The 16102-nt window shown below is 37.5% G+C and overlaps 1 protein-coding gene across 1 annotated transcript in view; it reads left to right on the plus strand.

Annotated features, from left to right (window-relative positions):
* LOC104124704 (golgin subfamily B member 1-like) overlaps nt 1-16102 on the plus strand; it is a 42590-nt gene extending 26488 nt beyond the window's left edge. Inside the window, 9 exon segments of the mRNA XM_035892644.1 lie at nt 2-4970; nt 5370-5521; nt 6443-6602; nt 9357-9509; nt 10664-10831; nt 12347-12444; nt 12800-12934; nt 13822-13936; nt 14741-16102. Coding sequence (XP_035748537.1) covers nt 2-4970; nt 5370-5521; nt 6443-6602; nt 9357-9509; nt 10664-10831; nt 12347-12444; nt 12800-12934; nt 13822-13936; nt 14741-14899 — 6109 coding nt within the window. The 3' untranslated portion in view covers nt 14900-16102.

Consider the following 16102-nt stretch of genomic DNA (forward strand, 5'->3'; position numbering starts at 1 on the left):
TAAGGAATATGGAATCGGACAAAAAAAGAAGCGAGGTTCAGGTTGCACCCCTAAAAGAGTCAGAAGAAACAGTCACTTCAGAGGCAAGTAAAGATGCAGAGTTAAAAGAACTAAGAAGTAATTATGCAAAACTTCAGGAGGAAACAGAAATGTTAAAGAAAGAGTTGAGAAAAATATCAGTTGAATTTGGTGATGAAAGAGCAGAAACAGTCAACTTAAACTCTTTGAGACAGCAGGAGCAGTACCAGGAGCAATGTAAGGGCAGCTTGTTGGAGGACATAAAGCAGCTACGGAAAAAGCTGAAAGCATACGAGGCTGAAGCTATAGACATAAAGGCAGCGCTTGAACATGTGAATAATGAGAAAGAAGCACTTACTAAAAAAAGTGAAGAGGATTACAAGATGATCCAAGAGAAACTGCAGAGACTGAGAATCGAAGCTAAGAAGGAGGTTGCAGAAAAGAACGAGGAAATAGAAGCATTGCGTTGTTCACTTACGGATTTCAAAGATAAACTTGATCTGGAAAAGGAATTATTAATCAAAGCTATAAAGGAGGGTCAAGAAGCAGCCCACCATTACAAAACAGCATTTGAAGAAATGAAGATTGAAAAAGAGAAACTTCTCAATTGTTTAGAAAAGTCCAATGTGGAACTAATTAATATGAAAAAGGAGGTAAAACGTTTCAGTGAAGAAAACAAAAAACTTCTGGCAGAGCTATGTATGCTACATGAGAAGGCTGAGATGAGTAAGCCTGTGGTGTCATGCAAAGAGCTTAAGGAAGAAAATTATCCTGAAAAAGAACTGGGAGAGTTTTGTTTGGAAAGCAATTCCCTTCACGGAAAGTTACAAGGCAAAGACACGTGTTTTCAACTCTCAGAGACCGATTACTCTGGAAAGACTAAACTGAAAGAAGCAACAGAATGTCAAATCCAGAAACAAATGGAAATGATTGAAGATCCTCTGGCAAAAACTGCAAATGTAAATGATTCTAAACCCCAAGAGCAAAGAACTATGGCAGAAGAGAAGTCCAGAGAGCGCCTTCAAAGAAAATTACAGGCGGCTTTAATATCACGTAAAGAAGCCCTGAGAGAAAATAAATGTTTAAAAGACCAGATTGATAAGCTGATGTTGGAAAGAGAAGAACTGGTGAACAAGACAGGTATGCTTGAACACTTGTTAGAGCTCGGTAGGGAAAAACAAAGTTCAAGTACTGTTTCTCCATTGTCTGAAGAGGAGAGCCTTGTTTCTGAAAATGCTAGACTGTTGACTGAAAACGAAAACCTCACTGCGGCATGTGAAAGTCTTAAATCCACCATGGAGACTATAGTTCAGGAAAAAGAGGCCTTTTCTTTCCAACTAAATACCTTAAAAGATTCTCAGACAGTTGAATTAACAGGATGGAAGGCTAAACATAGTGAATTAAAGCAAGAGTATGAATCACTTCTTCAGGCGTATGAGAATATCAGTAGTAAAATCGCAGATATGAGGCAAGCTATTGATCTCGGTAGAAAAGAGAAGCAAGAGGCTATTCAAAGACTCAGGGAAGGGGAATCTGAGAAGGCAGCTCTTGAGAAGCATTTACAAAAACTCATCAATGAAAATGAGGTTATTAAGAATCAACTGAAACAACTCGGCGAATCCAAGAAAATGGAAGTTGATGAATTACAGAGTAAAGCAGAAAGGCAGATACGTGAGCAAGAGGCAAGGATGCAAGAACACCAGGATCGTCTTCATGAACTCACTGAACAAAATCATCAGCTTATGGAGGAAAATGAGCAGCTGAAACAGACTTCTGAAAATTTAAAGCAGGCTTTAGAGAAAATTCAGAATGAAAATGATATCCTTCATAATAACATCACTGTCACTAAAACAGCTTTGGGAGAGCTCCAAGTTCAAATGGAAGTGTACCAAAATGATATGCAATCTAAAATCAATGATGCATTATATGAGAATGAATCATTGTTAAAGGACGTGAATGTGTTAAAGGATAAACTCTCTGAAAAAGAACAAGATGTGCTTGCCTTAGAACAAGAAAGAAAAGTGATTTCAGAAAAAGCAAAACAGACAGAAAACTCTTTGGACCATAAAAATAATTGTCTAACAAAGCTGGACATGGAATGTAGAAGTCTTGCACAAGAAATTGTTAGTCTGAATGAAAAAGTTAAGATTTTAGAGGATGATAAATGTCTGTTACAGGAAGAATTGGAAAATGTACAAGAAAGTTCTTACAAAGTAAAGAATGAGAGAGAATTTCTTGAGACGGAATTGCTTAATCATGTTAAAAAAGTTGATCATCTCACCGATAGAATGAAATCAGCACAGGTACAGAATAACTTGCTGTTACAGCAACTGGAAGAATTAAAGGCAGAAAAATGTAACGTGATTAGAGAAAAAGAAACACAGCAGTTACATCTTGTAAGAATGTTTGAGGAGAAGGTGAAAAGTGCTCAGAGAGATAATAATGGAAGCAAAAACAAAACGAAAGAGTTGCAGGAACTCTTAAAGGAAAAACAGCAGGAGATCAACCATTTGCAAAAGGATTCTATAAAGTTCCAGGAGCTGATCCTGGATTTGGAAAGATCTGTCAAACTGTCACAGTCAAAAAGTGAAAAATTCGAAAAGGACTTAAATAATATGTCAGAAAAGCTTGCAAAGTCAAATGAAGAAATATGGCATCTCAAGGGAAAGCTTTCCTCACAGATGAACTTGTTGGATCAGTCAAAGAATGAAGTAGACAGACTTACAGATGAGAATCTAAATTGTAGGAAAGAACTTAAGAAGAAAGAAGACGAACTACAAATTCAAAAGAGAAAATATGAGAGAGAATTGGAATTTAACCTTCAGCAGTTAAAGTTGGCTCACAAAAGAGAGTTTTTGAACCTAGAGGAAAGACATGGTGCCCTTGAGAGAGAAAAAGATAGGGCTGTTAGTGAGATTCATGGTTTGCGAGAAGAAGTTAGCATGAAGGAGTCTCAAAACAAGAAACTTCAAGCGGACTTGAATGCAGCTTTGGCCCGATTAGCTGCTTTTACGAAGTGTATGTCCTCGCTTCAGGATGACCGGGACAGGGTAATCACCGAAATGAAAACCTGGGAAATGCAGTTCAAAGAGGCCATCCAAAATAAAGAGAAACAGATAGAAGACAGTAATAAAATAATAATGTCTTTACAAGATGAATTGAAAGACAAAATTACTCATATTCAAGAACTGAATATCAAATATTCTGTGGTAGAGGAAACAAAGGATGAACTGTATTTGAGGCAAAAATCTGTTGATAGACAACGCTCTGAAGAGCTCTGCAGAATAAAGGAAGAAAATACGTTGTTTTTTAACAGGCAGCAAGAATTGGAGAGTGTTCTTCAGTCCAAAGAAGCAGCTTTGCAAGCACTCCTTAAAGAAAATAATTCTCTTAATCATCTCATAGAGAATAGTAAAAGTGCAGGAAGAGAGATAAAAGTGCTGGAAAGTAATTTTACAAGACAAGAACAAGAATTGCAACAGCTTCTAGCCGAGAAGGAAAAAATGAATGCTGAATTGCAAAAGCAGATGACCATTTCTGAGCAAATGAAGATCATGCTAAATAATAAAGACAAAGAAATTTCCTTACTCATTTCTTCAAAAGGTGATGAAATTTCTGACTATCTGATTCAGGTACAGACTCAACACAAAAACCAAATAGAAGCGTATGAACTTCAGTTAAGATCTTTGCAGACAGAGAGACAGCAATCTGAGGAGTCCTGTCAGAGGATGGAAAATGAACTGAGAAATCTCCGGATGAAAGCAGACAAAGCAGGTCAAGATAAGGCTGTGATTGCCAGTGAAATAGAAGCCTTTAAAAAATCAATGTCATCTCTTCAGAATGATCGGGATGATCTTTTTTCTAAATACAAAGAGCTGGAACATCTTCACCAGGATGTCTTAAATCAGCGGGACAGTCTTCTAGTTGGCAATGCAAGTGAGAATAATGCTTTGAAACAAGAATTGAGGGTACTTCTCAATCAGATAGATGATCTTCATTCTGAAAATGCAATGCTAAGCGCACAGCTGGTAAAGTATAGGGAAGATCTTAACCAAGTTTTATCTCTGAAAGACCATCAGCTGAAAGACTTACTTAAGCAGAAATTGGATTGTATTAAAAGCCTTGAACAAGAAAAATACAATCTTCAGAAACAAATAAAAGAAATGCAGCTTTCCAATGAACTGCAAAAGGATACTGCTGAATCTTTGGAACATGAAAATAAAAAACTAGTGTCTAAAGTAAATGATTTAGAATCTTTAATTGCATCATTAAACAAAGAGAAACTTGTTTCTGAGTCTGGAGAGAAACTGCTAACTAGTGATAGTGTTCAGAAAAAGGAATGTATATCAAATGGACAGTATGGAGAAAATCTTCAGAAGAAGATTCAAGAACTCCAGAAATCAGGAGGCAGAAGTACTGAGGATGCAGATGAGGAATACAGTAAGACTCTTTTGGTGCTTGAACGTGGAGATGAACTGGATGCTGTTGCAGAGAAGATGATATTAGAAGTTCGGTCCCAAAATAGTGAGCTGAGGTCCCAAAATGAGGCCTTTGGGAAAGCAATGTCTGCCCTGCAAAATGATAGAGATAGGATAATAGAGGACTTAAAGGTACTTCAGAGCAGATACACATCTGAACTCAAGACTGAAAAAAAGAAAGGAGATGAACTTGAAGCTGAACTGGGTGGCTTTAAATTGCATCTTATCAGTATGCTCAAAGAAAATGCTCTTCTGAATCGGGCTATTTTTGATGCTGCAGATAAGGTTACGCTTGATCAGATTGCTGATGAAATTGAAAATCTCTGTAGGACGTTAGTCAGTCGAGAGATGGAGGTTAGCAGGCTTTCATCTGAGTGTGGGAGTTATGTTCACCAGATTGAAGCGTTTTCCAAGGCTATGGCCAGTCTTCAGGATGACCGAGACAAATTGATGCAGGAAGTCGGCAATCAGAAGGTAACTTCTGAAACAAAACAGGGCATAGTTTCATTTTCCATTGGTTGCAACAGCATTAATGAGATAAATCCTTTTAAAAGTAATTTGGATACGTCTCAGAACAATAGGGAAAGATTGGTAAGTTTTAATTAGCTACATCACTTTGTAATTTTTTTTCTTTATGCAGAGAATGCTTAGAGACATTATGGATTCTGAAGTTTAACTTTGTAAATTATGTGAGTGCTAAGAAAATAGTGTGACTAGAGAAGGCGTGCTTACAATTGTGGGAGTTTAGGTAATTGTCCTGTTAAACAGGAGCAAATGGAGAAAAAACCATTCTGTAGTAAGGATCCTAGCACTAATAAAACTTCAACCATATAGTTTTCATTCCGGTTCACTAATCATGTTTATTAAACGTAGGCTAAAGAAGGAGCCAGCCTTGCAGCTGTTGAAATAGCAAAACTGAAGACCAAGGTTGATGATTTGGAGAAGGCATTGCATCAGACAAAAGCCTTCCAAGCAGAAACTGAGAGAGAGATTGCGTCATACCAGAATGAGCTTGCTGGATTAAGGTATAACTGTTAATTTTAACAAATAGTACGTGTGGCTCTTGTTTAGAATTCTGAAGTGACTTCACAACCTGACATAAAACTGACACAAAACCAAAGGTAAGTGTAGGTAGCAGGAAGTAGAATAAAAATATTTCTGATATGTGCAAAATTAACTTCCACAGAGTTGTCTTTGTTCGTGGTTATCCTTCTATCTTTATGTAATGGTCTCTGTTGATGTAAAGCTTCAGGCAGTCTTAACTGAATGTTTTCTGTTGTGTTGGTGACTTGGATATATGGAACTACAGTTTAAAAATCTTATTTCAATGCTTGGTATTATATTCTCTTAAAGTAATGATTGATACGGCTGAACATCTTCCTCCAAATCTCTTTTAAAAAGATATCTGAGGTGTTGTGTATTCAGCCCAACTACATACGGAAAATTAACTTCAAAAGGATTTAAATTACTTGTATGCCTTTGTAATATTGCCTGTGTGTGACAGCTGTTCCTGGAGATGTGGCTTGTTTGTTTTCAAACTTGCACACCTATGATAGAGTAGACTGGCTATCTTGAGCAGCACTCTACACAGCTGTGACCTAGAGTTGCTTTGCTGCACAACCTTATTTTTTAGGTAGCTGAAGCATGTACTGCGTTACCAGATGTTAATATCTTCACAGCCAAAGAACTTCTCTCATCCCCAAGTCGATAAAGCAAATGTGATGTTACCACTTTCCAGGCTTTATTTTCTGATTTTTTAAATTTTTTTTTTAGCAGATGTCTTTAAGCTGAAGTATGTGTTGAGAATGTTCATATAGTGCTCCATATTTGTATAACTGCTCAAAAAATACCATTATTTATTTCTGAAATAACAGTGAGTACAGCTTTATCCTTTTCATTAGCTAGTGTATCATCATTTAACGTCTAATCTAATATTTTATGTTCAGAATGGAAAACAACCTCCTCCTCTCGGAGTCCCAGGCGCTGCGAAATCAATGTCAAATCACAGTTGCTGAGAAAGACCGACAGATTGTGGAACTACAGAAGCTGCACCAAGACATGATTGTTAAGAAATCGGTCTCTGCTGGCAGCCATTACCCAGTCAAGGTAAACAAATGAAATGCAGCAGGAGGCACGAATCTACTCTGTCAGTTTATTGTATTAAATTTGCAGACTGCTTCCCCAATGAGAACTATATAGCATATGATAGTGAAGTATGGAAGGCTGATAAGTGCATTATGTTAGCATTGCCTGGGGTCAGATCATCAAGTTACAACTATTCCAAGCAAATGAGTTGCAATTATTAAAACCACTTTTTAGTGGAGTCTGATATATTGGTCAACTTCTAAACAAAGAAAAATAATTAGTTTCTCATATGTTGATAAAAGAGAAAACTTGCTGGTGTGGTGTATTTTAATAGTTAAAAACATGGAAAGCACCTCCATAAAGAAATTAAGTGGTTGTGAAGCAAAAAGTGAAGGTCACGAACCAAAAATGGTTACTGATTCTTAATCAAAAAGGAGTAACGACTTGCTTAGGTTACATTCTAAGGTGGTATTTGCTTAAGTAATCTTGTAAGTTACTATCTTAGATAAGTTAAATCCAGAATATAATGAAGAATTAAAAAAAAAAAAAAAAAAGGTTCAGACATGGTTCAACGGCAGACCGGGTGCTGATAAATAGAGATGCATAGTGGAAAGGGAAAAAAGAACTAGTGCACTTTACAGGCTTCTCAGTTAATTCTCTCAAATCGAGCAGAGGATAGGGAACTTTCAGGCAACTTGAGGAGGAATTTCTCATGTAATAGCTGAGATGAAACATGTTATGTCTGTAAGTGGGAATATAATTCTGGCTTCTTGTGCCAATTTCATGTCTGTCACGAGTCTCTTACTGTTCACACTATTATAAGAGCAGTGTTGTTCTATAGCACACTTGTTCAAAAGAGAATAGGATGCTCTACTGCTACTTGTAGGATGCCAACAACGTATTTATTATTGCTGAGTCCTTGTGTGCTGATTGACTTAATCACCTGCCAGATAGCCTGTACTATAGCTGGGTTCTATCTATTTCTTTTTCTCTCAATAGGTAATATCGAGTTGGATCTGTCTCCCTCAGTTCGGTGGTTATTACACTAAGTATAGAGGCATCATAATTTTTTGAGACATGAACCTTCTTTTAAACTCCAGTTTTAGAATTGGCTAGCTGATGCAAATATTATTGAGGGAACAGATAGACAAACGAGATGACTTGCATATACCTTATTTTTAGAAAACCAGTTGAAATCAAGTTAGTTACTTGGATATTGAAGACATGGTAGGAAAAGTGGCCCAGAAAGCTTAATTCTTGAATGTAAATAACTTGTAATACACTTCACCTCAGCTTCGCAGAATATTACACTGCAATACAGAAAGAAGTTTCAAAGGAGGGAGGTGGAAAGCATGACAGAGAAAAACTTCTAAGAAGATTCAGAAAAGATTGGGATTGTTTACATTAAGAAATAAATAAATAAATGAGAGAGGAAAAAACCCCAACCTAACAGTACTATGGGATGTAAGTGAAACGAGAACCTATGCTCTTGCTTCTTGTAAACCCAGAATAGGGGACATCGGGTCCCAAATACAAAACTAGTAAAAGGATGTGCTCTTTCAGGTAATATATCTTTCAGATATATTGTAGCTGCAACCTGGTTTCAGGGACATGGAGTTTGCAAGAGGATCAAAAAAGAACTTGGTAGTCTACATTGACAGCAGTTTTCAGAATTTGTATACTTGATGCTAACAAATTTTAAAGATCTCATAAAGTTCATTCTTCAGAGCCTAAATCAATCTCTAATCACTGCAGATTAGAATAGGACCCAACTGGGGGGAGAAGGGAGAGATGTGCCCAATGGCAGTGTTCTTAGCCTCCCCCTGAAGCAGCTGGAGTTTGCTTCTGCCAGGAACAAAATACTAGATTTAGAAAGGCAGCAGCTGAGACCCAGTCTGGCACTTGCTGTCTGCTTTTCTAGACTATCATTAAAGGTTCAAGGAAACTGTTATTTTAGAATAATATTCTTATTTGCCTTTTCTGTGCCAAAGGAAGCAAACTCTATTCCTTTCAGTTTCACGAAAACCAACGTTTTAGTTGGTCAGGTTTGTGTCTCATATGCTGTTCATTTTCTGTGATTAAAATAATGAATAAAAGCTATTCAGCAGTGTAATGTCTGTGGGATTATGGAACGTTTTATGTGTAGAAGTCTTTGTTTCATGATTTAATAGGAAAATAGATTCCACAAAGCATTAGAGGTGGCACACTTCCCTCCCGTACTGGAGATTAACATCAGAATGTTGGCCTGCCAGAGATAAAGAAGGCCAAAGCTCAGTGGTAAAGTTGGGAATCAGTGATAAAGTTGGGTTGTTTGTTTTGGGTTTTTTTAATGGACTTTCAGCTTTAAATTACTATTTATAAAATAGCTCTTCTTTTACAAATCATGAATACCATACATTGTTAGTTTGAAAATAATTTTTGTAAGGTGTTTTATATTCACCTGGCTTTTAATATTTGTTTCCTTTTTTTGTGCGTGTGTGCGCTTCAGAGTATTTGCAAATCAAAAATTAAACTGGGTTGCCTTTTTATGGTAATTTTTTATTGTTTTCTTTCAATTGAAGTATTTCAGTTGAAAACACTGTGTTTCACGAAAGTGGAAACATTTTTTTTTTTTTATCTATGGTTGCCTGCAAATATGGTATTAACTTGTGAGAAGGCAATGATCTTCTGAAAAGGAAACTATGATGTAGTGCATAGGTATATTTAGTGTTGGAGTTGTATAGTATTTAGAGGACTCCTATGCCATTTACCCTGAATATGCTAATACTTTTTAAGGTTTTAGAAACCACCTCCCTTGCTGGAAGTGCAGATGTGCCAGAGGAGATCAAACAAGTCTTAGCTGAGAAGAATCAGCTTCAGAACGAACTGCAGCGCTGTCTTCAGGAGATGCACCAGAAGGATCTGCATTTCCAGCAGATTAATTCAAAGGTAACTTAGAACAACAGCTGTGATCCTAAATAGCTCCTGTGAAATCTGAGCTGGTATCAACAGAGAAATACTGCTAAATTGGCGGTGTCTTGTATAATTGAAAGTTAGAGTGCTTTAAAACTAGATTCTTCAAAACAACCCTGTTGGCTCATACTAGAAATTGCAAACTAAATGGCAGTGTTATCTTTCTGTCAGGCTTTCCTGACTTGTTATTTGACTGAGAGAGGTTTATTTGAATCTGCATCCTGAAGAGATTGATGGGGTGCTGCTGAACTTCTGCTCCAAGTGAAATATTTTTCGTTATAGACAGACACAGATGTCTGTCTTAGCTGGAACAAGATTTTAGCTTTCTTGTCCCAAATTTTAAATACCTCAAAAATGTTTCCTTATAATTTCTTGAATGAACCCTTTTGTGGCTGTTAGGAGGGCAAGTGTGTTTGTGTGTCTGCATGCATATGTGTGTTTGTGTTCACTTTTGTTCGCAAAAGTTTGTAAACGTTGCTGGAAATGCCCTTAATGCATCTCTCTGTGTGGCCTGGTGTTCCAAGCAAATTAGATTTATGTTACTTTGCATCAGTTATTGTGTCTGTTTTCACTCTTTCACCCAAATGTTTTGTAAACCTATTAACAGTTTTAACCAAACATTGAAACAGGTGTAAAAAAATCTCAAGCTTCTACAAGTGAAGACTGTTTGGGTAATGGGTGGAGGCCCAAATCATGGTTTTGAGAACATGAAAACTCAATTGCTGTGCATTCCTAGACTGCCTGGTGAACATGTTTACATTATCAGGCTTATTTAGGTAGATGCATTGTTGTGAAGTAGTAATTATGTATACTGCCTTTTGCCAGGTGGTGATATTACAGCAAACACAGGGAGGGAAGGCATTGGGGTTTAAAACCCCGAGTTTCTGCTTTGGGCGTACGGATGACAGGGGAAATCAATCCTCAGGTTTCATTATTTCTGCTGCTCAGTTAAATTGTAAATTAAATTTCCGCTGCTAGTTAAATGGCACCAAACTGTGAGCTTCCCAAAAAGTTGATGCAATTTTGAAACTAGTACTCAGTTGTTTTCAACAGCAGGTCTCAAATCTGTAGTAATTTCCTGGAGGAGATAATTCTTAAATTTTATTTATTTAAATGTTAATTTCCTTCAGGTTGTGCAGTCAGCAGAAGAGAATGCAGTCTTGTCTGCCCAGTTGAAGACTCTTTCGCAGACACTAAGAGATAACCAGCTTCGTTACACTGACTTGCAGAATCGTTATTTAAGACTGGAGAGGGAATATCAGACCATACAAGTGACATCTTTCCAAGGCACTGTTCAGGTAAACAAATATATGGAAATGTTTTTGATTTTTTTTCTTCTGTGCTTACACTTCTCTGGTTTTCATGCTAAAAATGAAATAAATGCTTTCTGTTGTACAGATTCAGTACTTTTGCTAGCCCATGATGCACTGGAGATAACTGTCTTTATTGTTGTAAAGCTGGTTTTATTTGACTTTTCATTTAAGGAAGCTGTTTATACACGCTTGCTTTGTTTTGAAGTATCATCTTGAATTGGTCTACAGCTGGCAGAGATAATTGGATGATCACTAAACATTGGATCAGCACAGTTAAGTGATAATTTCCCAGGAGTCATGAATCATTTTGCAAGGTGTTCGAGTAAAATTTTCAGAAGTGAGATCTGTATCACCAGTTCAGCACTTCAGTACCCTTTGCCAACCCCTCGTAACATGTGTAAACTCGTTCCTTTGTTATCTCTTTGTTTTTCAAAGGTTTTCCTGTTGGTTATTCAGTAACAATCAATTAATCTAAGACCCTAAAATATCATATGGATACATATATAAAACAACCCTTGCTTTTCCGTAAATGGAAATAAACAGAAACAAGGAGAACTGTAAACTACAAAATAAATGAAACCCCTGCTTCTTATCTTGCAGCCCAACTGGAGTCTACCTCTTTCATGTATTGATTGCAAAGCATGGGGCTGCTTAACCACAGCTCCCTGTGCTTCCACGCTGCCTAGAGCTCGCTAGCTCTGAATTTAAACATTGCTAATGGGGATGCTTTAAGCTTTATGTGAGGCCTGGGTTGTCTGAGAGAGGATAAAAGGGAAACTTCAGACTCCTAGCATCACCTCTTCACTTGCATACAGCCATTGCTGCCACACAGTTAATCAGTGCCACCCTGACTGGTGATCCCAACTTGCTCATGACTTGTCCTAGTCCTACTGCGTGTCCAGGGATTTCTGCTCTGCTGTGCGTGTTAGGCTGTAGCAGTGACCTAGGCAGCTATAGCTGCAGTAACCAGTCCAGGTAGTCGGAGGGTATTATGAGGACTGGAAATACAATGTAGAAGTTAATGTACCTGGAACAAAGTCCACAAATGTGAGAAAAAGAACGCAATCCTGTGCAAAATATTTCTGCTACCGCTGTGTGAGCTGGCATGTCTATATGGCACGGTGCGATACCACATGGGTATTTTGTCTCAGATTCTGTTAGTGCAATAGCTGCATTACTTACGAGACCGTGGTTGGTGCTCTGTTACTGTGTGCACCTGTAGATCCATTTCTTCCACTTGGTGTTCAGAGATTGCTGTGTTATGCAGTATACCTGTATCCTTCAAGTCCTGCAACACACAGAGGCAGTATTCTTCATCAACTTCCTGTTAGAAAACAGGTTTGGCAAATTGCAGCTCTGGAATTTAAAAGATTCAATGGCACAAAGAGTGGTTTGTTCCACCGCTTTGCGGTGCTTATGGCTTCTTTAATTAAAATAAAGACTTTTAGTAACTAGAAAAATGGTCGTGACTGGCTTTTTTTCCTCTTCAATATTTTCTAGGATGAAACTAGAGTAGAAGTTCCCCCTGGAGCACCACAGGAAAGATCTGCAGTTATTGTTGAAATAGACAATACGGAGCTAAATGAACTCCGAAAAAGGTCAGGACTGAGAGCATGTATTAACAATATTGTTTCCCTGGCAGCTGTGTTTTAAGTGTGAAAGTAATGCTTTTCTCTCCCTCTAAGGCATTTTAGGGAAAAAAGGAAAGAAGTGGATTTACAGTGGATTAAATGAATCGTAGTCATATTTGTGAATTATTATTATCTGGTAATATTTGTGGTTTGTTTTTGTAAAGATATATACTTATTGGTGACTTTATTTCAACATCTAATCTAAAGCATCTCATTATAATTAAGTCTTCATCACAAAAAAGAACATTCCTTAATAAAAAAGGACAAGAAAGTAACTATCAAAGTACATAAAATATTGATTTCAGATTTCATTTTATTGTAGGCTTACAGAGACTGAGCAACAATATGATTCAGTGCAGCAGGCGCTCTCCCAGCTGACAGAAACACTGTCAGAAGAGAAGAGGAGGAGAGAAGCTGCAGAAGAGGCTCTTGGACTCTCTGAGGAGCGAATTAACAGGTAAAATACTCCTGTCTGTAAAACACGGGGTTTTTTTTTTATTTTTGAAAGAAAAGCATCTCTAAAACTTATTTCTTTTCTTATACTTTTGAAGTATGTGACAGCTAGACTGCTGCATTAAACCCTTAGGTTGGTATGAGATAACTTGCATGTTCAGAGAGCCGAAGCCATCTTTCGCTTCTGCTTCCCCTTGGACAAATGCATGGCGAGGTTTTCATTTACACTGTGCCTGGAGTAAATGCAAAGCGTACTACAGACCTGGAAAAGTGTCAGATTTTTTTGTTTGCCTTTTATTTTTAGTGAGATTAGTGATAGGTTTTCCTGTGGGTGTTAGATTTCTGAGCAAATAATAGAACAGACAAATAACAGCACCTGTTTGTGAGTTCTCAGTACCTGAAGCAATGAAAATGCATGTGTAACTGTGTTAAAAAGCAAGGTCTAACTCTGTGGATCAAGAAATGTTATGGGCTTTGGGATTCTTTTTTCTGTATTTAATTTCTTGCTTCAGATGTTGGACTCGGTAGTGAGTGGTGTTTCTTTTTTTCCCCTGAGTTAGAAAAAATCTCACATAAATAAACAGCTTTAGTACAGCCACTGTTTAGATTTCAGATATCATTATCCATCTGCATACATAAAGGGGCCACCGCTACCATCATCTGAAAATCACTCTTCAGTCAGCTAGTGATGATGGGGGTTATTCTGAATAAAAAAACCATCTTGAAAGTAGATTGCAAATAGAGACTGAAAAAGACCGGGCAACACAAACTAAGTCTTACTGCTTTTTGTGGGGACCTTCCCCCAGTAATGTAAGTATATAAAATAATGTTTCTTGTGTGAATTCAGTACTTCAGAAGAGCTCCATTGTCTATCCTTTAACTTTTCTCTAGATTTGAAGTAAGCAGTTACAGGTCTGTACCTAGTGAATATGCTGTTCAGATGGAAACTGAGGAGGAGAGAGAAGCCTTAATCATCAATCCTAGTGAACATGTTATCGTGCGGAAGGTAAGTAAATGAAAACTTCAAACCCCCTGCGTTATAAGCTACTTAAGTGGCGTGTGTATTGTATACTGCCAGTTGCAGACTGGATTGAAGATAGCATAGCTATCATGCTACTCCTTTCTTTGTTATTGTCTTCCCTCTGCTATACCTTTCTTTCTACTGTCATTCATTCTCGGAGTGCGGATTTCCCTTCTGACTGACTGGGAGTCACTGATTTTGGGTTGTGCTCTTTACATGTGAACACCGGCACGGAGCAGTTACTTGTCTGATCTGCCTTGTCTCTGAAAAGCTGACTGCAAAGTACTCTTAATGCTGGGTATCATGGGGGTGGGTAGGCCACAGAGGCATGCATTCAAAGTAGCAAACTGTTACTGAAAATACATTTTACTGAAAAAAATGCCCTTAATTTCTTTGTTTGGGTTGTGAATGATGAGTCAAATACAGGAAGCTGTGTAAACTGTGCCATAGAACACATTACGTATGTACAAATTAAAATGTGAGTAGTCATATTTGTATTACATATGTGGCCACTAAATAAAATGCGTATGCATATCATTATGCATTTTAATCTCTAGGATGTATATGCAATTAAATAATACACACATACCCTCTGTCCATTGATCTCCCTTTTTATAAATGCTGGTTTCTTTGGCTTTTAAATCCTTTGTGCTTACAGCCTGTGCTGTGGTGTCCATTGCTGCATCAGAGGCAAAGGGTTTGTAGTGCCTCAGAAATCTAAGTTGCAGTGGAGCTTCTTCTCATTTGTATTCACGATTACTTATTTGACCTCTTCTGTTTCCTAACCAGATGAAAGGAGGAGCCCTTTCCTTCCGAAGATGGCTTCGAGGGCGAAGTCTTTACTGTTCTAAGCTGCTGACCTCCAGAGCAAAATCCCGCTATTTATTCCTCACCTACCTAGTTACGCTACATCTTGTTGTTTTACTGTGCCTCACTGGTGTTCTCTGAATACACTGCATTTTCTGGGTAAATTATTTCCCTGTAGGTAATGGTGTGCCAATTTAAGATAATAGACTTTTCACATGCTGCTGTTAAGCTATGCACTGGACACAGTTGTATATATTCTTGTTACACTACAGGAATCCTGAGCTTCTTAAAAGAAATTTGTGTATATCATAGTTGCTCCAAAGTTGACTTGAATTGCTCTTTAACAGTGGAATATTATATTTGCTAAGGAGAAAATATTCCCCTCTGCCCTATAAAGAAACTGCTGCATACAAGTTATTTAATATTGTTTGTGAGTACATAATGACTGATTACTACTGAATGGGTTGTAAATGATATCTTTTCTATATAAATTTTATTTTAAGAGTTAAACTATAAATTTTAAAGGAATATTCAGCTACTACTGTTTATTGGCTTCTTGATTATAACAAGAAGTTTTATAGAGTGCAATAAAGGAAGAACTACTGGATTTTTTTTTTTTGGCTGAAAATAAAAGATTCAAGAAGGTTCTTTGGCCCTGCAGTTTGTAATGGCTCTGACAAGGTCCACAGATATGTGTATGGTGATGAGGTAAGGGATGATTAAAGATTCAGTAAAGATTCAGAATTGAGATGACATGAAGAAACGCCTTTGACTTCTTATATTCCTTTGCTGCTGTTTAAAGGTGTGATTTATGTAGATTTTCTTTGTGGGGTTTGTTTGTTTGGTTGTTTTTTTTTAATTCACTTGCACTTCTTGGTGGGTTTCGTTACTACATCTCTTCGGGGCAAAATGTTACTCGGCTGGTCAACACGTGAAATTCAAGCTTATAAAGACACAACCTTATGTATTTTGCATGTTTGGGCTCCAAGATACAAATGAATAAAGGGCGCATTTTTAGCCAAGGGGCTATAAGAAGCAGGGGGTTTGCGTTCAGTTTCTGTAGCCATGTCGTAGAGCATTATGTGTTGCGTATTAATACATCCGTGTTCTCTGAAACTGCACAACTATTTCTCCGATTCAAAATACCACTTATTTGTGAAGACTGTGGCCGCTGGAAGTTGGGAGGTTGTTTTTACACCCTGTATTGCTGTTTGTTGGTGTTTGTCCGGTCTGTTTCTGCTCCGTACAAAATGGAGATAAAATTCAAAGAGGCGGAGTCTAAAGGAGTAGACAAAGTCACAAAGAAGGAGTAGCCATTTGATTCCCTCTTTGCTAGCCTAAAAT

The sequence above is a fragment of the Egretta garzetta genome, unplaced genomic scaffold (assembly GCF_000687185.1).
Source record: "Egretta garzetta isolate BGI_Z169 unplaced genomic scaffold, ASM68718v1 scaffold454, whole genome shotgun sequence".
Lineage (NCBI taxonomy): Eukaryota > Metazoa > Chordata > Aves > Pelecaniformes > Ardeidae > Egretta > Egretta garzetta.